Source organism: Pseudorasbora parva, chromosome 22 (genome assembly GCF_024679245.1).
Source record: "Pseudorasbora parva isolate DD20220531a chromosome 22, ASM2467924v1, whole genome shotgun sequence".
Taxonomy (NCBI): domain Eukaryota; kingdom Metazoa; phylum Chordata; class Actinopteri; order Cypriniformes; family Gobionidae; genus Pseudorasbora; species Pseudorasbora parva.
In genome coordinates this window covers 3,719,250-3,741,546 of record NC_090193.1, presented here as the reverse complement: position 1 = coordinate 3,741,546, position 22,297 = coordinate 3,719,250, and the positions used below count along the sequence as shown (strand labels likewise).

The window sequence follows — 22,297 nt, the reverse complement described above, 5'->3', positions numbered from 1 at the left end:
CACTTACAGCTTTAATAGTTCCTCAATAGTTGGTCTTTGTTGTAGAAACCAAGTTACTATCAAAGTGCCCCAATTATGCTTTTTTGAAAATTTCATGTCGTGTTATAGAGCTGTTTGTGACTGTAAAAGATCTGAAAAGTTTCAAAAATCAAAGTGAAGATAAGTGGAGATTTTGTCTCCTAAAAGTAAGAAGTGATTCTGATCTGAAACGAGTCGTCTGTAACTCCAGTCTCACTTCCTGCTGAACCTGCTGTAGGTTTGTAACTGATTTGCATAATGCCAGTCTCTGGTCTTGATTGGCTGAACGGCGTCTCTTTGCCCCTCGAGCGCTGTAGTTGTGTCTGAGACTGGAAGAGTTTGGTTGGTGTTGTTCATGTGGAGAAGATGCTGTTTTCTGCTGCCAAAGCAAATCCACTTTGATGAGATGGAGACGGTAAAACCCACGCCATCGTTACTGTTCGTATCACTGTGTGTCAAGAGCTGAGATTCAGATATGATAATGAGCGTTTGAACGGCAAAAAATGCTCTTCGTATTTAGTATTATTTTTCTTGTTTCCAGTCCAAATATCTAAAAATTAACTAGATAAGTTAAATGACATAAAATACTTTTTCTTGTTTTCTGGGGAAAAATATCAAAATAAAGTGAGTTTTTTCTTAAAAAAGGCAAAATTATCTGCCACTGTGGTGAGAAAAACAATCTTATTTCTCTTTAGGACAAAAAAAAACAAGATTATTTTTCTCACCCCATTGGCAGATAATTTTGCCTGTTTCACACAACTCACTTTATTTTGATATTTTTGTTAGTTAAACACAGCAGCAAAACAAGATAAAATATCTTATGCCATTTTACTTATCTAGTATATGCATTTGATTGAAGAATTTTTAGAAATTTAGACTGGAAACAAGACAAAATGACTAAGTAAGAAGAGCATTTTCTGCAGTGTGGTTTCTGACAAGGTCCACTAATCACAACAGACTGGCCCATCTGACCAATCAGAGCAGACCAGGCTCTCAGAAAGGCGGGGTTTAGAGAGAACGAATCCTTGATTGAACCGTTCAGACACTGAGAGAAAAGAGCTGATTCTGCAGCGGATATTAGGAGAATTATTTTATAGAAGTGTTTTTTGACCTTGGATGTCCTCCTACTGTAAAACAACATTAGGAGCCTTTAAAATAGCTTAACAAGGGGCACTTTAAAACGCGAAGGAAAGTTTTAACCATTGATTTTATTTATGTTGTCTGCAGTATATTCCAAACACAGCTATGCAGGGGACTTACATCCCTCAGTACACCCAAGTGCCTCCATCTAGTGTTACATTAGAGGTATGACAACCGCTCATCTCACACACTGCTTTCAGTGCCGAACAGGTGCTTTATTTAGATCGGATTGAGGTTTTTTTTGGTGCTTTGTTTAGATCTGACTCATTATTCGTGTTGTAGGAAAACAGTGGACAACAGCAGCAGGTTTCCATGGAGACGCCTTCAGAACACACTAATTATTCCTATCAGCACAGCAAATGAAGCTATGGTAATAAAACACATTAAAGATTATTTTTAATTCTATTCACAACTGTTTCTATTTTTCTATTTTACACATTGTATTCTTTTTCTTATGCATTTGTTATCCCTATTTTAATTAATTTCTATGTAAAGCACTTTGAATTGCCATTGTGAATGAAATGCGCTATAAACTTGCCTTGCCTTGTCAAAGATGGGAACCGTTCAGTGTGTTGTCTATCAAATGGCAGGTTTGGCGCTGCTGCATTTCTGAAGTTTAGGTTTTTATGGAAAGGCAAAAAAGTCTGGGGAGCTCAGGGAGTTCAATGAAATGTTTGAGGGTGCTCTTTAAATTAATGCAGAACAAAGATGCAAATCCAAGCCACCTTCTTCAAAATTATTAAAAAGCCTTTATTTAATAGTAGAAAATGTAAAAGATATGGGGGGGTTTAAAACAACCCACGTATAGTGGCCCAAAAACAGCCTTCTTCAGGGTGTGAAGAATTTAAAAAAAAATTGTTTCGATTTTTATGTTGGCTTGATAAATATAACTCTTATAGAGTATGTAACTATATTTTATCACTAGCAAAGCAACAACCCTAGGACATGATTACAACATGTTGAAACATGCAACATGTTAAAAAAGAAATGTCCTAAAAACATGCTAACACTATGGTAATTATCATGTTAGCAATGTGTTAAATCATGCTAGCAGTGTGCTAATGAATGCTAACAATGTGCTAAATCATGCTATCAACATGATAAAACATTTTAATTCATGCTATCAATGTGTTAATTCAAGATACAATTATATAACATAAATCATGTTAGAACATACTAGCAATCTGTTAAATCATGTTAGCAACATACTTGTGATGTGTTAGAACATGCTAAAACATGTTAGAAATATGTTAAAAACATGTTAAAACATAGCAATGTGTTAAAACATGTTAGCAGTGATTAAAATATGCTAGCTACTTGCTAAAACATTAGCAGTGTGTTAAATCGTGCTAGCAAACATGCTAAAACATTTTAGAAATGTGCTGATTAATGCTAGAAACATTCCAACGCCATGATAAATCATACTAGCAATAGTGTTAACAATGTGCTAATTTGCACTAGCATCATGTTAGCATGATGCTATTAAATCATGTTAGCAACATGTTAAATATTCTAGCAATGTGAGAAATCATGCTAGCAATGTGTTTGAGCATACTAGAAATATCAACAATGTAAAAAAAACATGTTGGCAATGCGTTGATTAATGTTAAAACATTCAAACACCATGATAAATCATACTAGCGTCAATGCTAACAATGTGTTAATTTATGCTAGCAATGCACTAAATCATGTTAGCAAAATGTGTTAAATCATGTTAACATGTTAAAACAAAACATACTTTTTTTATACATAGAACATACTAGCAATATGTTAAATTATGTTAGCAACATGGCCTACTTGTGTTAGAACATGCTAACAACTTCGTAAAACATGTTAGAAATATGTTAAAAACATGTTAAAACATAACAATGTGTTAACTTGTTAGCAATGAGTTAAAATATGCTAGCTACATCGTTTTATTTACTTTGAGTAAAACTTTCGACCTTCAAGCTTTTCTAAGTTACTTCAAACTTTCAGACAAGGCTTTGTCAAGCTAACTTGTTAGTCATCAAACTTTACTCATCTAATTTTAGGTTGTTGGGCATCAAAACAAAAGTCAAAAAGAAAAGTTTAACAAAGGAATGGGGTCTTTTTACCCTAAAAAATTAATTACAGATTTATTTTTTACTATAGTAAAATAGTGTTATAATCAGAGCGTGACATTAACACCTGCCAACCCGGCCAAATATAGGCACTGTATATAATTCATTTTCATTCTCTCTCTCTCTCTCTCTCTCTCTCTCTCTCTCTCTCTCTCTCTCTCTCTCTCTCTCTCTCTCTCTCTCTCTCTTTCTCTCTCTCTCTCTCTCTCTCTCTCTCTCTCTCTCTCTCTCTCTCTCTCTCTCTCTCTCTCTCTCTCTCTCTCTCTCTCTCTCTCTCTCTCTCTCTCTCTCTCTCTCTCTCTCTCTCTCAGGTGCTATGCTGTGGACAATGGCGATCTCTCGGGAGATTTGCGGATTTCCACAGACCAAGAGTAGCAGAGGGGATGCGGATCACAAAAGGAGCGTTTATCAAGAAAAGAGACAAAAAAGGACGTCACTCATCTTTTGTTCAACTCCTCTCAGCCAACGGTGGGAGACTGTGCAAAAGAGCTATCAATCCATCTATTTTGATAACAAAAGAGAAAAAGCATAAAAAACAAAGATCATTTAGAAAAGCCTAAGGAAAACACAATGTGTTCTTTTATGCACGCAATGGCAAATTCTTATTTTTTAAGAACTAATTCTTTATTATGGGAGGATGAAAAAAGAGAAAGTAAAAACGTGTGTTTTTTATTTTATTTTTTAAATATGCAACCTTTTATTTTTTAATTTCTTTTTTTCCCTTCAGTCAACAGTAAGATATTTTTGTACAGATTAAGATGCAAACAGTGCATTTTATTTGTCCTGTTTTTGAGTGTGTGTGATGTTCTGGTGAAGAAACCGTTTAAAGCCACTTCTTCATGTCGTTTCATTTTAAGAATCTTCAAAGAAATAGTGATAAAATCACTCTAATTCTATCATCACTTCTCCCAAAGCAGCAGACAATCATTAAATTATTATTTATTTTAAAAAAATATATTTTTTTGGTACATACCATGGCAATATAGATTTGTCTTTCAAGTTCATATGAACTATTAGAACAGAATTAGATAGAATATCTATTAATATTGTGAGATTCATCTGTTTAAGCTTTTTTAAATTTAGTAATGGAAGTGAATCCGATTTTTGTAGTAAGGTGTTTTATGAGGGGCATTTTAAATCAAATGATTACCTGTGAAACAGTTTGTGCCTAACGTTACAGTTTTCAGGATCAAATCATTTTTATTTAAAACATGAGCATGTAAAAAAGAATAATTAATCAATTTATTTTCTTTCTCCTCCCTTGATACTTCAGCTGAAATGAGAGATTTAGCATTTTATGGTGTATGCAATGCCACCAAATATTTCAGGTTTCCAAAAGTGTTGGAAATATGCGTTGTAATGTACATAGTGTTTCCTAAATATGATTTTTATTGGCTTACAGTACCGAGGTCTAGAAGAAGTGACATTAAGTGGTTTGTTAGTATTCAGAAAAGTGGTGATAACATATTGGCTTGATGAAGCTTCTCAATATGGGACTGCCATAAATCATCAATCTTTCCTCAGATATGGAATCAAACCCACCTGTCATTTTGCTAGACTTGAAGGAAAGATGTTGTTTTACTGGCATGAATCTATTAAACAGATGCAGTAGGACAAAATAACAATGACGGGAAGAATATTATGGCTGTTCTGTCCGGTTCATTTATGCTGTTTTAATCAGTATTTTTGTCTTGTTTTCAAGTAACAAACGTAAACATCCTAAAAGACGACTCAGTCATGTCATTTGTGCTGCGCTGGCCGATATGGCAGACATCTTGGACTTGTGTAGTGATGGGCAAACAGCGCTTCATGAAGCTTCAAAACCTTCATTTGTTTCGATCCAGTGATTCGGAGCATGTATCAAACTGCCAAAGTCAGTAAACGAGGCTTTGTTGCGTCACGGCTGTCTAGAAATCTTTCTAAATTTCTGTTTAGATATTTAAACATAAAGGGCCCTATCATACACTCGGCGCAATGTGATGCCAGGGCTTGACAGTAACTTTTTTTTGCTCACCAGCCACTAGTGGTTTTCAAAGTTATAGCCATTTTCACAAATTTTGACATTGATACCTTGCGGGAAAACTGCAAGAACTGCAAAAACCTTATCTCATAGCAGGTTTATTAGGCTGTTGTCACTATAAACCCGACGCACGGATCCATTATACTGTTACGCAAGCGTTTTCTTTCTCAGCTCTTTACATTTACTCGTTTTGACATTATTTTGTGTGTATTTGACTGTTTAAGCACAAAAAGCAGTGAAAAATGACTCGATTTAGTGTCCTGAGAGGCGGTTTTATGTGCCCGCAATGTATGGGTGTGAGCACAAGATCTCCGGGAATGAGTTAAATTTTGCCCAATTCACAATCTCACGGCGAAATTCAAGCCCTGTAACCGCAACAATATTCATCAGGAGTAAATGAAATAAAACGAGTGAGTGAGTGGAGGCGGGTCACTCGCTGTCGGAGAGATGAGATGTCTAATCTGTGGAAAAATAGTATTGGAAGCCTTTCGGATATTTCACTATCGATATGTAGCGAAAAATCGATTTTTGACAACACTACACTGCACTTAGTTTATTATTTCGGATGCCTTTTAAAAGACTACAATTGAAAAATATATATTTTACATATATACTAGCCAAAGTGGCTAGTAGGAGTGACTGGGTTACACACCAATGCTGAGTACACACACATTTGGCCAGGTTGGCAGGTGTTAATGTCACGCTCTGATTATAACACTATTGGTTAGAAAAATACACACATATTTCCAGATATATTCTCTAAAAGCAAGCCTTACTCTGTGCACAGTTCTGCCTCTCACGGAAATGTATTTCGTTTTCAGGCTGTTTTGATATTTCTTTGGAAAACAAGACCCAAATACTGATCAGTAAACGCATGTTTGGCGGTGGGTGGCCTCATCAGGTTGTGTGTTATCATGGCTTTGGTTGTTTGTAGAAATACCTTGGCTATGGTGCTGGGATTATACATGACGTGTACAGCAGGGACAACAGCGAGCGCACGCTGCTGTGTTTAACTAACAACTGAGATTAGCTGTAGAGTTGGGGCGGAGCTTCACTCGTTTAGATGATGGGAATTCCTCTCATAGGATTTTTTTTGGAGTTTGTGTTTGTGTGCAAATGAAAAACATTTTCTCGAGTTGCTTTCATGTTCTTCGTGTCTTTCTCTGTGCAGTTTGTTGTTGTTGTACTTGAAATTTACTGTCCTGGTCAATCATGATGCACTTCTAAAAGAGTTTGAATATCCGAAAATGAAAGCTTTGATGTCATTGATAATCTAAAAAGAGTGTATATTTACTCATGGTTACACATGAGTTGTTTTTGTACCTTTTTTGTGTCTCGCTCTTCTATAGGATATAAACACAAGGGCTTATATCACACTAAAGGGCTCATGATGCAGCTGTTACTTCCTTCCTCTTGGTGCATTTTACATTTTATGAATGTAAAGCCATGACCTTGATCTGAAAAGCATTCAATGGTTTTCATTAAGAGACTCTTTTCCTTACAAAAATCTAGTAGCTTCTAGGATAGTTTGAAATAATATTCAAAGAACGTTGTGTTACTGAAATGGATCTATACCTCTTTTACAGTTTACTGAAATTCACACGATTGGCAGTCATTGAAATCTTCAAGATTCATTCCTGCTACCAAAGATATCAATGCCACCAAGAAACAACACGCCTATAGTTAAAAAACAAAACAACAAAACATATTTGATAAGCCCTAAACCCATATGAACGATCACGGAGCTGATGAGATTTGAAATAGCTCGAGTAACGGAAAGGGTTGCGAGTTTTCCACTTTTTTCCTTTCCTTTGGTTTCTCACCCTCTGTCCACTTTGTCAATGTGATTTTATTGTTGATGCTTTAATGCTACATGTTCTGTACTAAAGATATTTCTCAAATGATACCATGCAGTTCACCTCATGAAGGAAAACAGGATTTATTTTTGGTTATCAAACATGATAATATCATCCATTACAAATACAAAACATGAAACATGGTTTTGAAACTTTGAAATGATTCATTACATATCTAAAATCTTTTTTAGCAACTGGGATGAGACTGAATTAATTTCCAGGTCAGTTTCATTTAATATATTTTCAACGAATAGCTGCTAATTTTTGAACAGCTCATTTCATAGTTTCAAAATGTATTGCTGCTAACTTGGGTGTTCAAGCTGTTCACCAGATAAAGCCATACACTACAGAACCATTAACAGGTCTTTGTTAGTCCAAGAGTTTGTACAGTGTGCCTCAACCAATGAGCGTTCAGTTCAGTTGTAGTGTGTGTAGATCTTTAGAAACCGCTCGTCATATTCGTCAGTACAGTATGGTTGTGATGTCGATATGATTATTAAACAAATGGCTTGTCTCTTGAACAGTTTTTTTTAAAACATATTCTTTATTTATACAGTAACACATTTTGTACAGATATCTGAAGAAACAGTGTGATGGTTTGTTTGCATGTTAACCAGAGTTTCTAGCCGGTAAATTGTCTTCCTGTGCCACAATTTCTGATATTCTGTTACTGTTTTTTTGTTTGTTTGTTTTTGATGGGGGAAAAAAGAAAAACAAAAAAAGTGTCTCGTTTGTTTTTACTTTTTTTTATTTTTAAAGATCTTCTGAATATCTTTTTTTTTTTTTAAATAAAATCTTGTTTGTATTTTGTTGATTTTCATTTATTCATAGCATTTTCTCCTAATAACATCAGCTGCAGTTTTTTCAGATGATCATATACGTTTTTTTAATTGCATGTTATAATTGTATTTATAAAAAAAGCTGCAAGTAGCAATTAAGGGGCCAAGCTCGGTAAGTCATGCCAACATGGCTCGGAGCATCAGTACAACTGCAACAATGAGCAATTGAAAATATATTAAGATTTTAGGCAAAATGGCTGAAAAATCATAAACAGTCACTGATAAAATGATTTAAGGGTTTATCACTTTTGACCAATAGGTGGTGCTGTGACCAATTTAATGCGGTGTAGTCAAAGTGAGGTGACGATGACGTATGCAAAGTTTGGCGTCAATAAGTCAAAGCATCCCATAGATACAGGGCATCATGCCATTAAAATGTGTTGCTGCTCTATACAAAAGCGCTTTTGTCTATCGACATGGTCTAAAAAAGATGCTATTCAATTAGGGATGCGCGGTATACCGGTACTGGAAAAATACCAGTATATATTTTAAACGGTATTTCAAACGGTACGATATCATGATTGCACATTTTGGTATATGCTGCTGTTCCGAAGTTCACCGCTAGATGGCAGCGCGCTACCCAAGCTGACCCGAAACAACCGGCAAATGTGACAACAACATAGACGAACAAAATGGATAAAGCAGTTGAATCTCACTCAAGATGCCCACAACGAATTAATAAAGAGAGGAGTAGAAGTGACATTTGTAATGACTTTGCTTATAAAACTGATGAAGAACCATCAAACCTAGCCAAGAAGCATCTGTCACTATCCTGACTTTAAGACTTCTGAAGAGATCGACAGGTCAGTGAATCTTTCGAACCATCTCATTTAGACATTTATTTTCTTTTTACACTGATCAACGCACACACACACACACACAGCCTGACAGCCTCTAAATGACATTTAGATCCCAAAATATTTGCATGCGTACTATTGCACTATTAACATTCGCGTTAGACACAACAGACTGTTTATGTGAACACTCACTAAAGACGGACATTTTTACATAATTATGTGTCTGACTGTTAAGGAGACTTTATTTGTAATGTGCAAGCTCTAAGTTACAGGCGTGTGTGTGTGTGTGTGTGTGTCGTTGTTATGAGCATCATGTCTCCTGTAACTGTTATTACGAAATGCTATAAATCGCTTGCATGTTCAAATGAATTTTGTTCTCCATCCCGAGACGAGCGTGAAATGTTGAATCGGATTATGCAGATTGCTTTAGTGTAGTGCGATGTCTTTTGAACCCAGAAGCAATTTGCTAATTTTGAGAGATTTTTGCTGCAATTATTTCTCACAAGAAAGTTTTCAAATGATGTGATGTGATAAGCTTTGCTAATTAATTTACTAATAAACATTTGTGGTGATTTTCCACTTTATAAACTCAAAACTTTGAACTAAAACTTTGCAATATACCTGCGCTAATATCAGACCGTGCGGTATCGATTTAATATCGGTACTTCGGTATTAAATTGTGGTTTCGTACCGAAGCCAAAATTGTGGTATCGAGCCATCCCTAGATTCAATTTTAGTGAAAATCAGACAAACGGTCTTGGAAAAGTTTGAAAAAGTAGGTTTTGAAAGAAAATCTAGTTATTTGCATTTTTGGAAATTTTATTATAACTTGGTGGCTGAAACTTTTTGAGTAGCTTCAGGGCTGAGTTTCGTAAGTTACAGCAATGCATTCGACCAACATAGCATTTTACGACAAAATTATTTATTATAATTTTATTATCGCTCAGCTCAGCACACAGCCACACCGTTCTGAAGTTATACGAAAAAAAAAAAAAAAATCCATATCTCCTGAACACTAGGTGGCACTGTGGCGAAGCATTGAAACTAGCCTCAGCTCATGGTTGTCATAAAACACACAGGCTGCGTCCAAAACATAAAAAATGCTGCCTTTGGAGGACACATTTCAAGGCTGAAAGGCATCAAGGCATGTCCGAATCCAATGTTAGCTTCTCTTCCTGTCTCCTGAGAGAACCTCATCTGATCGATTTTTGAAGGCATCATACATGTGTCCTTCACTGCTTTTGATATCCCACAATCCTGTGCTTTCCATTTAGTGACAGTTGAGCTGGGAGGAAAAGAAGACACCCTTTTCGGGTGTCCGAAAGTTGTGTTTGCTGGTCAGTTTGTGTACGTAACATTGTGACTAACATTTTCCACTTCTGCTGTAATTTCAAGCGATAAATGACTAATGTAGTAATTAAATATGTGTTTAGTTCTCACCAAAGCTCTCTCTATTTTTCTGTAGATCATTAAACTGTTACACTGCCTTTCTTAGAAGTCTATCTGAAAGTTTTGTGAGGTGCCTTCATGAACAAAACGCTGCCTTATAAGTTATTGTCTGATTAGGCAAAAACCCAGCTGGCTAAGTCTTCAGACGCAGCCACCAAGTTTGGTCAGAGTAAGCTAAAGCGTAGCAGAGATACAGTCCTGTGTTCATGTCAGTGGGCACTTTGTCAAACTCACTCGCTCTTATTCAAGAGCGGTTTGATGAATCAACTTGAATTCCATCACTTTTTGTCAGCATGGTCTGAAGATGAGCCGGGTAAATTTTCCTGCAAATCTGAGCAAGGGTTAGGTTTAGGGTTAAATTTCAAAATGGCAGTACAATTTTATGCAATGAATCATCTTGAGCCAAGGAATCAGAATTTTGTTTCTAGCTCTTACGGTTCAAAAGTTATTAGCAAAAAACTAAAGTGAAACCTTGGACAGGTGGTGGCACTAGAGGGATTGAGTTATTGGGCCCTATTTTAACGATCTGAAACGCAAGTGTCAAAGCGTTAAGCGCAAGTAACTTTGTGGGCGGGTCTCGGCGCTGTTGCTATTTTCCCGGCGGGATAAATGGCTCTTGCGCCCGGCACAAATCTAAAATGGGTTGGTCTGAAGTAGCTTCATTATTCATAGGTGTGGTTTGGGCGTAACGTGAATAAACCAATCAGAGCGGCATCCAACATTCCCTTTAAAAGCAGCTGCGCAAGTTCCATTATGGATCGCTATTATTATGGCGTATTTACCAGACGCACGCCAGAAGCGGTTCACAGCCGAGGAGACGGATGTTCAGGTAAGAGCAGTGAAGGACAGAGGAGATGTGTTGTATGGGGATGGGAGAAACCCACCCAAAATAGCGTCGGTTAAACAGTTTTTCAGTCTATTTTTTTTTTTTTCCCGCTGGTTCTTGATGGACAAACCAATTTGTCAGATGTCCTTATATACATATATGTCTTGCCACTATTGGGCAAACAGGTCTGATCCTTAATTACTACAATAAGCCTGAATAATTTGTAAGCTAGATTTATGCCTATTTTTTCACATCTTCGTGGCACACCACAATGATTTCCGTCATCTCATGTGTTAATATTTTTTTAGTGTAACAATTTATGATTTGCAAAAATAACTGTTGCATCTGTGTAGATTACATGAGCAAAGTGTATGCGTGTTGTGCACGCTATACATTATGGTCAAGCATGCGCCCTTAAAATAGCATAATGAACAACGCGCAACGCGCCACTGACTTTAGACTGGGTTTTTTCTGGTCAGTGGCGCAGCTGTTTAATGGAACAGCAAAATAGCACCAGGGATTGTTTGCGCCGGAACATGCCTCCTTTTTTGCGCTGAACCGCCCAGGGAGCGCAAGTTCATTCACTTGTTTAGCGACGTGCTTCTGTGGAGGGAAAAGCGCGCTTTGCGCGGGTGCAAAATAGGAATGACACATGCGTCGGTGTACAAAGTCAATTGCGCTGGGTGCAAGATAGGGCCCATAGTCTCCAAATTTGCTATGGTGACAGTACAGACTCCTCGATCCGTTTGCCAAATTTCATAAGTTTCCCGCAAGCGATTCTATGGGCTGACAGACTCAAGAGTGGAAGAATAATAGGGACATAACTGATTACAATAATGCTTACACACCTTCGGTGCCTGGCCTCTAATAACATTACCAATTCTAAATTCAACTACTCAGTCGTTCAAATGATTTAGTCTCTTTGAAGCAAAGCCTTACTATTCATACTGTTCATAACCTGCACTTGTTAGCATAAAGACCTATTTCTACCTGATTAAACCCCAATAAAGTTCCCTTTTGAAGGGGAACTTCAGCACTGCGTCATGGAGTTGACCATCAGCGTGATCGAAGTCTAAATCGTGCAAATGAGCACCAATATTCATAGAAAAACTGATTAAGATTGCGTGGATGTTTAAATTAGGATCGATTAATTGTTCAGCTCTATTATAAGAAGAGTGTGGTTGTGAGCGGAGGTAGATTTCCTTTGGGATCTCTCTTGCTCCGTGCAGATGTCCTGAAAGTATCTTTTTAAGAGCTGTGCTTCCCCATGTCAGGGTCTAAAGTAGATTTGTACACTGATGGCGTTCCCCATAGCATCAACTCCATGACGCAGCGTTTCTTCCCCTCCTCAGGTAACCGGGTTGCATACACAACTGTTTTGTGTGGTAGCTGGCACCAAGATGTTAGCAGCAGATCCTTTAAGTCATATAAGTTGTGAGGTGGGGCCTCCATGGATCGGACTTGTTTGTTCAGCTCATCCCAGAGATGCTCGACTGGATTGAGATCTGTGGAATTTGGAGGTAAGCGACGCACACTCACCAGCCATCCATTCCTCAGACCAGGCCACCTTCTTCATTGCTCCGTGGTCCAGTTCTGATGCTCACGTGCCACTGTTGGTGCTTTCGGCGGGGTCAGGGGTCAGCATGGGCACCCTGACTGGTCAGCGGCTATGCCGCCCCATACGCAACAAACTGAGCTGCTCTGTGTATTCTGACAGCTTTCTATCAGAACCAGCATTAACTTCTGGAGCAGTTTGAGCTCCAGTAGCTCGTCTGTTTGATCGGACCCCACGGGCCAGCCTTCGCTCCCCACGTGCATCAATGAGCCTTGGCCGCCCATGACCCTGTGGCCGGTTCTCCACTGTTCCTTCCTTGGAGCACTTTTGATAGATACTGACCACTGCAGACCGGGAACAGCCCACAAGAGCTGCAGTTTTGGAGATGCTCTGACCCAGTCGTCTAGCCGTCACAATTTGCCCCTTGTCAAACTCACTCAAATCCTTACGCTTGCCCATTTCTCCTGCTTCTAACACATCAACTTTGAGGACAAAATGTTCACTTGCTGCCTAATATATCCCACCCACTAACAGGAGCCGTGATGAAGAGGCCATCAGTGTTATTCACTTCACCTGTTATGCTTGATCGGTGTCTATACAGCATATAGTTTTAAAAACTATTTTAAAAGATCATAAAACATAATAAACATAAATTAGTGTGTTCATGCACATTCATGTTGTTCACCGGACTGTTTAAAAACCAAACACCTTCACCACTCATGGTTTGTTCAGTTAATGTCCATTTATTTATTTTATTAATCTGAATTCATTGCTATCATATTGTCCCTTCTTCTTTTCTTTATTCTTTCTAGCTGTCTCATACCCATTAGCAAGCTAATAAGATAAGTTGCCATTTACTTCAAAAGCTTTAATCGAGAAACTTAAGTTAGTATTAGCTAAAGAAAAAAAATAATAAAAATAAATCATGCATTACTACCTATCAATGACACATTTCTGTGCACCAATTTTTCATGGACAAAAATATAAAGTGCTTAATGCAGACATAACTAGATTTATATCAAGCAGAAGTGCCGAGAACATTGAATGGGTATCAAACATCATAATCTGTCAAATACAGTGAAAGTTACAGAAATACAATGTATTATAAAAAATGACAGAGGTGCAAAACACAACGACAGATTGTGATAATCAAAATTTAAATGACATTTTTAAATTACAGTCAGTCATTTTAACTGTTTGTTGACACACAACAGCTGGAGAACGTTGTATACAAAAACTGATGAATCATTGGTATGAAAATAATAGAGCTTAATATAAACTCAATATATGAACTTTCTGAACTAGCTGAGTTATTAACACAGGAGTAACATTTTCTTATGTACCATAAGAGAAAGGCTTTTGTTCTTCGTTTTTGGTGGCCAAGATACAAGTCCAAATTTCATAATAATTGTATTATTAATAAAAAATGTATTAAATGTTTCGAATTTTAACCTTTTAATATGTTAACGCACAAATCACATATTTGCATTACCTGAGAAACCATTTTTACAGTGTTGATTTTCCTTAAACCTAAAATGCATCAAAGGCCACTTACAGTGAGGCTTACTAGTGTACCAGACGGAGAATATTACTACACAACCGTGGCTCATTCTCGACCGTCACCGAACATCTGCAGCAGGAACGTGAACAGGTACACAATATCCAGGTAGAGACTGAGAGTGGCAAAGATATATTCTTCAGGACTCAGAGCGTATTGCTTGTTCCCCATCAGCAGCTGCGTATCAAAGGCTAGAAACTGAGAGAGAAGAGAAAGAGACTCGGGTCAGTCGACATTATATCACCTTAATCACCTAATAAATACTCATAATCCGTTCTTGACTAATCTGCTTCTCACCATGGTAAACACAACAGCTCCTATAGTGGCATAGACCGCATGTAACCAGGGGACCTGTGAAAAGAGAAAGCCAATAAATTCAAGGACTGATAATGGGTTTGTACACTGTAAAAAATTATTTAGAAAAAAAGTTACCTGGTTGCCTCAAAGTTCATTGAAATTAAAATTTTGAGTTAACATTTTTTGAGATTCGACAACCTTTATTAAAATATTATTAAAAGATTTTGTAAGCATATTGGGTAATTGTGTGTGTTTTATTTCTGATGACGCAGTGAAACATGCCAAATAGTGCTATTTTCGTGATTTATCTTTTTTTTATGTGGTTCAGATACAATAATACTTTGAGTTTCTATTTATTAAACAAATTTCCTTCATTGTATCAACTCACATTTTTAATTTCAATAAACTCAAAATTTTAAGGCAACCAGGTTACTTACTTTTTTAAGTTAAACCAACAAACATTTTTTACAGTGTACAGACGGGGACAGGTATTATTATCCAGAATCTAATATTAAAATACAGTCCTAAACAACACATTTCGAGTGAGGCGCATTATGAAATCAGATTACTTTTTTTTTAGTAATGCATTACTTTAACATTTACAGATTAATATTTGAGTTACTTTTTGTTAAGTATTACTTTTCAGTTTAATTAATTTGCTTAAACTTTTACTGAATTAAAATGCTTGTCACTTAGACATGCACTCGTGTTGGGGAAACGCATTACAAGGAACATGAGTTACGTAATCAGATTACTTTTTAAGTGACCAATAAAATAATGTATTACTTTTAAATTTAGACCTAACGTAATAACTATTTACAGTTAATCATTTGTTAAAGCTTTAAAAAACATGATCTAAATCTTTACATATGAGCTAATTAAAGAATTATAATGTGTTAATTATTGTGATAATGAACGAAGTGCACACTATTTGACAATAGCCTATTAATATATTAACAATAGAGACTACAATATATGAACTATAAACTAATAGTTTGCACATGATTTTCAGGGGCGTCACTAAGGGGGGGGGAGAGTTTGATATAAATAATCTTTAAAAAAAAGTAGACACTTAAAGGTTTCTATTGTTAGATTAATTTCTCATGTCCGTCTGTGCGTCAAGTATTCGCTGTGTTTCGGTTGATTTTTGTGCACGTGAGTTAAAGGCATGACATTTTGTAGTCATTTTTAATGTACACAAATAAAAATAGACACTTTACCGTATGACCATAAATAACAGTATTGCTTGCACTGCTGAGGTGAAAAACGTAAGTAATCACGCTGGCACCTCGCGCACGCGCATAATGTGTCCGTTCTAGCACCGCCAATTTGACAACGCAGCCTATTCATTATAAAATAGTCAACCAAACACATGAAAAGTTTTTCAGGCTTTATGTTCACAGGTGCTGACCGTGAATTCCAACTTACAAAGCTATTTTTTATACTTACATAGCCAAAGGGAACCACAAATCCCATGACGATAGCACAGAAAAACATGACCATACACAGAATGAAGAGAACACCTTGGTATGAGGTGATGTCAATCTAGAGAGACAAAAAAGAACATTTTATTTTGCTTGTATGAACGATTGTACTTGTACTTTAAAAGCCATCTTTTTAAATTGATAATATTTCTCGATAAAAGTCACCAATGTTCACTAAAAATGTAGATTTAGTGGTGGAATTACAGGAATAATCCTCTGGTCAGCTGCTCACCTTGCTCTGAAAGCTGAAGATGGTGACACACAGACACACTATGCCAGTGATGCCAATGCACAGAATCACAGACTTGGTGTTGTAGAAACTGTCGGAATTTGGAAAAATGACCGTTATGGTCAGAAGATATTAAACATATCTTGTGAAATTTGGAAACTTAAGTTTGCAAGCATGCAAACACATAACAGATATTTCATTACCTGGAGATAAAACCCAACATGCAAGCCATGCTCAGAGTCTTTGTTTGCACAGCAGTGATCACAAAAGCATGCAATGACAGAGAAAAAAGAAGAAATATTATATTAATGTAATGCAAAATGTTTTATGTTTTTTTTTTTTTTTTGGTAACGTAATGAAAAGCACACTTTTTAAGTATGACTGGAACATGATTTCCAGAGGTGGACAGTAAGCACATTTACTTGAGTACTGTACTTAAGCACACTTTTTGGGTATCTGTACTTTACTGGAGTATTATTTTTGTCTGGAAACTTAAGACCTTAACTTCACTACATTTGAAAGACAAATATCGAACTTTTTACTCCACTACATTTCTATCAAGGTCCTTGACATCAAAAGTCGTTTCTGTCGCAGCTTTGAAAGTCAAGATAATTATATTTTCTTCTTTAAAAGGTGTTTGGGTTTTTGCAGAAAGCCTTTCAGGAATCACACGTGAAGTTCAATGATTTCAGAGCAATTTTTGAACACTGATCAGTTTATAGCAAAATGGAAGAAGACAGATGTCAAAATGTTCGTTTTGGTGAGTATTCACATAAACAAAGTCGATTATGTCTTAAGTGAAGGTGAACAGTGTGAGAATATCTGTGTATCTGTGTATCAGTGTATTGGATCCGTTCGTTCGGCCTTAAAGCGACAGCAGCTTTATAAAGAGCTTTGTAACTTTTATTCAAGTATTTAAATTAGTTTTAGTCGTATGCTAGTATGTCAGATGGAGCGTCACTGACTGGCTTAAACCATGATGGCATAATGTGCATTTATACATCAATAATAAAATAATGCGTTGGCATAAAAAAGGAAATTTACTTTTGATACTTAAGTACTTTTGAAAACAAATACTTCTGTACTTTTACTGAAGTAAAATCTGTTTTTACAACTTTCACTTGTTACAGAGTAATATTTGACCAGCAGTACTTTTACTTTTACTCAAGTAATGAAGTTGTGTACTTTGTCCATCTCTGATGATTTCTGGGCTACTGTAGATATTAGTTACTCACGCAAAAATCAAACCTGTACTTAACACTTAAAAAGAAAGCTTTTGTAGTACTAGTGCTGTAAGCCTCTTCAGAGAACCTTCATTGAGCCATCATTTCCTCAAATATCCTCTTTTCTTCTCAGTGTGGAGCTCATTTCAATAATCGAAAGAAACGTTTGTGCATTTGAAAGGTTCCGTGGATGGTAAAGAACCATCAGTGCCAATCATTTTGAGGAGTGTACATGGGGTGAATGATTGTTTTATTTTAGCATGCATTTAATAATTTTTTTCAAAAAGTCAAAGTGGATGACATTTTTAATTTTCAAGCTGATACTCACAAAGACTGTAAGTAGAATAAGATTCCATGGAAACTGCCTCCTGTAAGACAGAAATGAAAAGGTTACAGCTTATTTATCAAATATCGCATTTATACTTTTTTTTCTCATTTAGCAATGATACGAACAACTGCAACTGTTCAAGTTTCATTAACTGACCTCAGATCACCACAGCAAGCCAAGGAGATATATGTGACGAGAAACAGAAGACTGCAAAACACATAACTTAAGTTAAACATCGCTTAAATATGCCTAAATGAGGAACATTTTAAAGCATTTATGGCAATATTTGAATCACTGATATTACGTACTTGGACATGGAGTATAGAATAGGATGTGTTTGAATGTACATCCTCACTGGAGCGCTGAGTAAGGCAGAGGAAAGCCGTTAAGACGACAACAAATTAATAAATCAATACTAAATATAATACGCTTACATATAACTGATATAATGTTCAAAGATTTGGGGTCGAGAAGATTTAAATCGTTTTTCATATAAGTCTTGCTTACTCACCAAGTCAAAACAATAAACAGTAATATTGTGAAATATTACTAAAATTTAAAATAGCAATTTTCTTTATGAATGTATTTTAAAATATAATTTATTTCTGTGCTCAAAGCTGAGTTTTCAGCATCATTAGTCTTTAGTGTCACATGACCCTTCAGAAATCATTCTAATATGAGGATTTGCTGCTCTTCTTATTCCTTTACAAAAAAAAAGAAGTGTATTAAAAAAAGAAGAAAGTATACTTTGTCTACTTACCTCTGAAATATACCTAAAATGACACTTAAGTATACTTGATTTATACTGACAGACAAGTCTTTGGCCTTTACTTCAACTCTAGATTAAACTGAGATCTAAACTGTTCCCCAGTTAAAAGTATATTTCAAGCATACAAAACCAATACCTAAATAGGAACATGATAGTAGTATACTATGCAAGTGAAAAAAATAAGAAATAATTGGTAAACTATATGTACACTATTTTGCCACAAGTTTTGGGACGCCTGCCTTTACCTGCCCATGAACTTTAATGCCATCCCATTGTTAATCCGTAGGGTTTAATATGGAGTCAGCCCCTTTACAGCTCTAACAGCTTCAGCTCTTCTGGGAAGGCTTTCCTCAAGGTTTAGGAGTGTGTTTATGGGGATTTTTGCCCATTCTTCTAGAAGCTCATTTGTGAGGTCAGGCACTGATGTTGGATGAGAAGGCCTGGCTCTCAGTCTCCGCTCTAATTCATCCCAAAGCTGTTCTATCGGGTTGAGCTCAGGACTCTGTGCAGGCCAGTCAAGTTCCTCCACGCCAAACTCCTCATCCATGTCTTTATGGACCGACGCTTTGTGCACTGGAGCGCGGTCATGTTGGGACAGGAAGGGGCCGTCCCCAAACTGATCCCACAAAGTTGAGAGCATGAAATTGTCCGAAATATCTTGGTATGCTTAGGCATTATGAGTTCCTTTCACTGGAACTAATGGGCGATGCCCGACCCCTGAAAAACAACCCACACCATAACCCCCCCCCTCTACCAAACTTAACACTTGGCACAATGCAGTCAGGTAAGTATGCAGTCAGTGCCACACAAAGTTTGGAGGTCTGTAGCAATTGACAGAGAGTTGGTGCCTTCTGCGCTCTGTGGGCCTCAGCATGTGTTGAAATTACTCAATACAATTAATTTAAAGTTGTATTTTTTGTAAAGTTTCTTAATGTTGTGTTGCTTCATATTTTTGGGGAACCTGATAAAAAAACCTTTTGACATTATGAATGTCTTTAATATCACTTTTGATCAATTTCATGTGTCTTCGCTGATAGTAATAATACTCAATCTTCTGTCCCCAAACTTTTGAACGGTAGTGTAATCAGACACTCACTGGAATGTGAAGAGGGCGATGACTGCGACGGTTGAGAAGAGCTGCAGCATCAGAATGGAATAAACCTGTGAGAAATGACAACAGGCATGTTTATTACAGGAATTTTGATTTGATAGTCCTCCTCGATACATATTTCAGGGTAAATATTTAAATGGTTACCTTCCGTATGAAGATTCGTCTAATAAACGTGTCGTCCCAGGAAAAAGTTCCTTCGCCATAGTAGTAACCAGGACATCCTGCAAGAGAATAAAAGAAATAAACAAGAGCAGAAGATGTATATTTGTCAAAAGGCAGAATGCCTGTAAAAGTACCTGCGTTGGCCTCGTCGTAGCTCGGCGGCATGTTTCCTTCCACAGTCTGGACTGTTGGGGCAACCTGTCAAGACAAATATTTAAGGCATATAATATGGATCATAATGCTGCCAAATTAAATCATTGATCGTAATCATTTAACTCACTCTGAGAATGGCTATAAAATACTGTGAGCAAACTAATCTTTAATTAGAATATTATTTATAAGCCAATAGAGATGATCCAATCCAGTTTAGAAATGAACAGACATGTGCAGATCAAATCATATACAGGACATGCGTCGTCTTATGAAAAAGATCAGATATAAATCTGTTAATGTTTTCATGTCTCTGTAAAGACAGAAGCTTGATCTATAAATAGTCTGAATAATCTCCTTATGGAAATATGCCAGCAAAGCATACAGCATCTTCTGAGCAACACACACATTCATTTAATCAGTTTTAACATGTGGAACCATTATTTTATATATTCATTATCTTGCAGAATTATTAACCTTCACTTTATTTTCAGTTTACAGGGTTTACTGCCTCATGATTTATTTTCTGTTGTTCTGTTCTATCAGAATCTGTTTGGCTCTATTCTATTCCATTGTTCCAATCTATTCTATTCTATTGCTATGTTCTATCCTATTTTATACTATTCCATTTTAATAATATTAATGTTCTATTCTTATTCTATTTAAAAAATTGCTGGGTTGTTTGGGACACATATGAACAAACCCAACCATTGGTTTAAAGGTTTTAATTCAATTTAACCCCACTGTTGGTTTTGTCCATATTTGACCCAAACCCAGCATTTTGTTTAGTTTTCTATTCTATTGTTCTGATCTGTTCTACACTATTCTATTGTTATCTATTCTAGTCATTCTAAAAAATTTAAATTACATTTTTTAACACAACGATTTGGTTTCTCCATGTTTGACCCAAACACTGGTTGAAACAACCCAACCTTTTTAGATTTCTATTCTATTCTATTCTATTCTATTCTATTCTATTCTATTCTATTCTATTCTATTCTATTCTATTCTAGAGTGATTGATAAACATGATACCATACCTTTTTCTGTGTCATTTTCTGTGATGTTTTTTTCCTGTGGTTCTCTGGAGAAACGTTGATCGCAGTTGAAGAAAGCGGGCCAGTGTTACGTCGGTTCATTTGTGTCTCTGCGGTGAAGATTTATAGTGTCTATTCAGGCTAATCCCATCAGTCCCTCCTCCAACAGGGCTTTAGTTCATTCTAGCAATGGCTCAGGATGGCATGATGGGAACATGCAGGAAAATACCACCTTCATAACACGGAGCTTGAGCTTTCCCGTGATCTGTGACCCAGCCATTGTGCTAGATTTATGTGTTATATATGGAGGGCAAACCTGAAAAAAGAAAGATGATGCTACATAAGAACACGTGAAGATGACAATTATATTAACTACATTATTAGAGAGGAAAATGTTGTTTGAGGTTTGTAATGAACATACATAAACACCGATCGGGCATAACACTATGACCACTTTCCTAATATTGTGCTTTTGCTGCCCAAACAGCCCTGACCCGTCGAGGCATGGACTCCTCTAGACCCCTGAAGTTGTGCTGTGGTATCTGGCACCAAGATGTTAGCAGCAGATCCTTTAAGTCCTGTAAGTTGTGAGGTGGTGCCTCCATGGATCAGACTTGTTTGTTCAGCACATCCCACAGATGCTCGATTGGATTGAGATCTGGGGAATTTGGAGGCCAAGTCAACACCTCAAACTGGCTGTTGTGCTCCTCAAACCATTCCTGAAGCATTTGTGCTTTGTGTCAGGAGCATTATCCTGCTGGAAGAGCCACAGCCACCAGAATACCGTTTCCATGAAAGGCTGAACATGGTCTCAGCAATGCTTAGGTAGGTGGAGCGTGTCAAAGTAACATCCACATGGATGGAGGACCCAAGGTTTCCCAGCAGAACATTGGCCAAAGCATCACACTGCCTCCGCCGGCTCGCCTTCTTCCCATAGTGCATCCTGGGGCCATGTGTTCCCCAGGTAAGCCACACACACACACACCCGGCCATCCACGTGATGTAAAAGAAAACGTGATTCCTCAGACCAGGCCATCTTCTTCCATTGCTCCTTGGTCCAGTTCTGATGCTCACGTGCCACTGTTGGTGCTTTCAGCGGGATCAGGGGTCAGAGGTCACCATGACTGGTCAGCGGCTATGCCGCCCCATACGCAACAAACTGAGATGCTCTGTGTATTCTGACAGCTTTCTATCAGAACCAGCATTAACTTCTGGAGCAGTTTGAGCTCCAGTAGCTCGTCTGTTTGATCGGACCACACGGGCCAGCCTTCGCTCCCCACGGGCCAGCCTTCGCTCCCCACGTGCATCAATGAGCCTTGGCCGCCCATGACCCTGTGGCCGGTTCTCC

General features: G+C 37.2%; 2 protein-coding genes across 5 annotated transcripts in view; one reads left to right on the top strand and one right to left on the bottom strand.

The window, feature by feature from the left end:
• rbms2a (RNA binding motif, single stranded interacting protein 2a) overlaps positions 1–7,918 on the top strand; it is a 98,364-nt gene extending 90,446 nt beyond the window's left edge. For 2 of the 4 annotated variants that reach the window (XM_067431080.1, XM_067431081.1), the window contains exons 12-14: positions 1,246–1,323; positions 1,441–1,528; positions 3,572–7,917. In XM_067431080.1, coding sequence (XP_067287181.1) covers positions 1,246–1,323; positions 1,441–1,521 — 159 coding nt within the window. In that variant the 3' untranslated portion in view covers positions 1,522–1,528; positions 3,572–7,917. Of the gene's footprint in view, positions 1–1,245; positions 1,324–1,440; positions 1,529–3,571 lie in introns of all 4 variants that reach the window. The other 2 variants (XM_067431079.1, XM_067431082.1) reach the window with 2 other exon arrangements.
• A 5,818-nt stretch (positions 7,919–13,736) lies between these two features.
• On the bottom strand, positions 13,737–21,164 carry faim2b (Fas apoptotic inhibitory molecule 2b). Its single transcript, XM_067431784.1, has 12 exons — positions 20,953–21,164; positions 19,898–19,961; positions 19,746–19,822; positions 19,587–19,651; positions 18,030–18,083; positions 17,878–17,928; positions 17,722–17,761; positions 16,374–16,411; positions 16,174–16,261; positions 15,907–16,002; positions 14,458–14,511; positions 13,737–14,358 (listed from the first exon to the last, which is right to left on the bottom strand). The coding sequence occupies exons 1-12, from the start codon at positions 21,049–21,051 to the stop codon at positions 14,209–14,211; spliced, it is 876 nt and encodes a 291-aa protein (XP_067287885.1). The 5' UTR covers positions 21,052–21,164; the 3' UTR covers positions 13,737–14,208.
• Positions 21,165–22,297: the final 1,133 nt, after the last annotated feature.

Coding starts and splice junctions, on each gene's coding strand:
- faim2b (XM_067431784.1), bottom strand. CDS start 21,051: ATGAACCGACGTAACACTGGCCCGCTTTCTTCAACTGCGATCAACGTT. Junction 17,929..18,029: donor ATTCTATACTCCATGTCCAA/GTACGTAATATC, acceptor TGTGTTTTGCAG/TCTTCTGTTTCTCGTCACAT. Junction 14,359..14,457: donor GAGCTGTTGTGTTTACCATG/GTGAGAAGCAGA, acceptor CTTCTCTCTCAG/TTTCTAGCCTTTGATACGCA.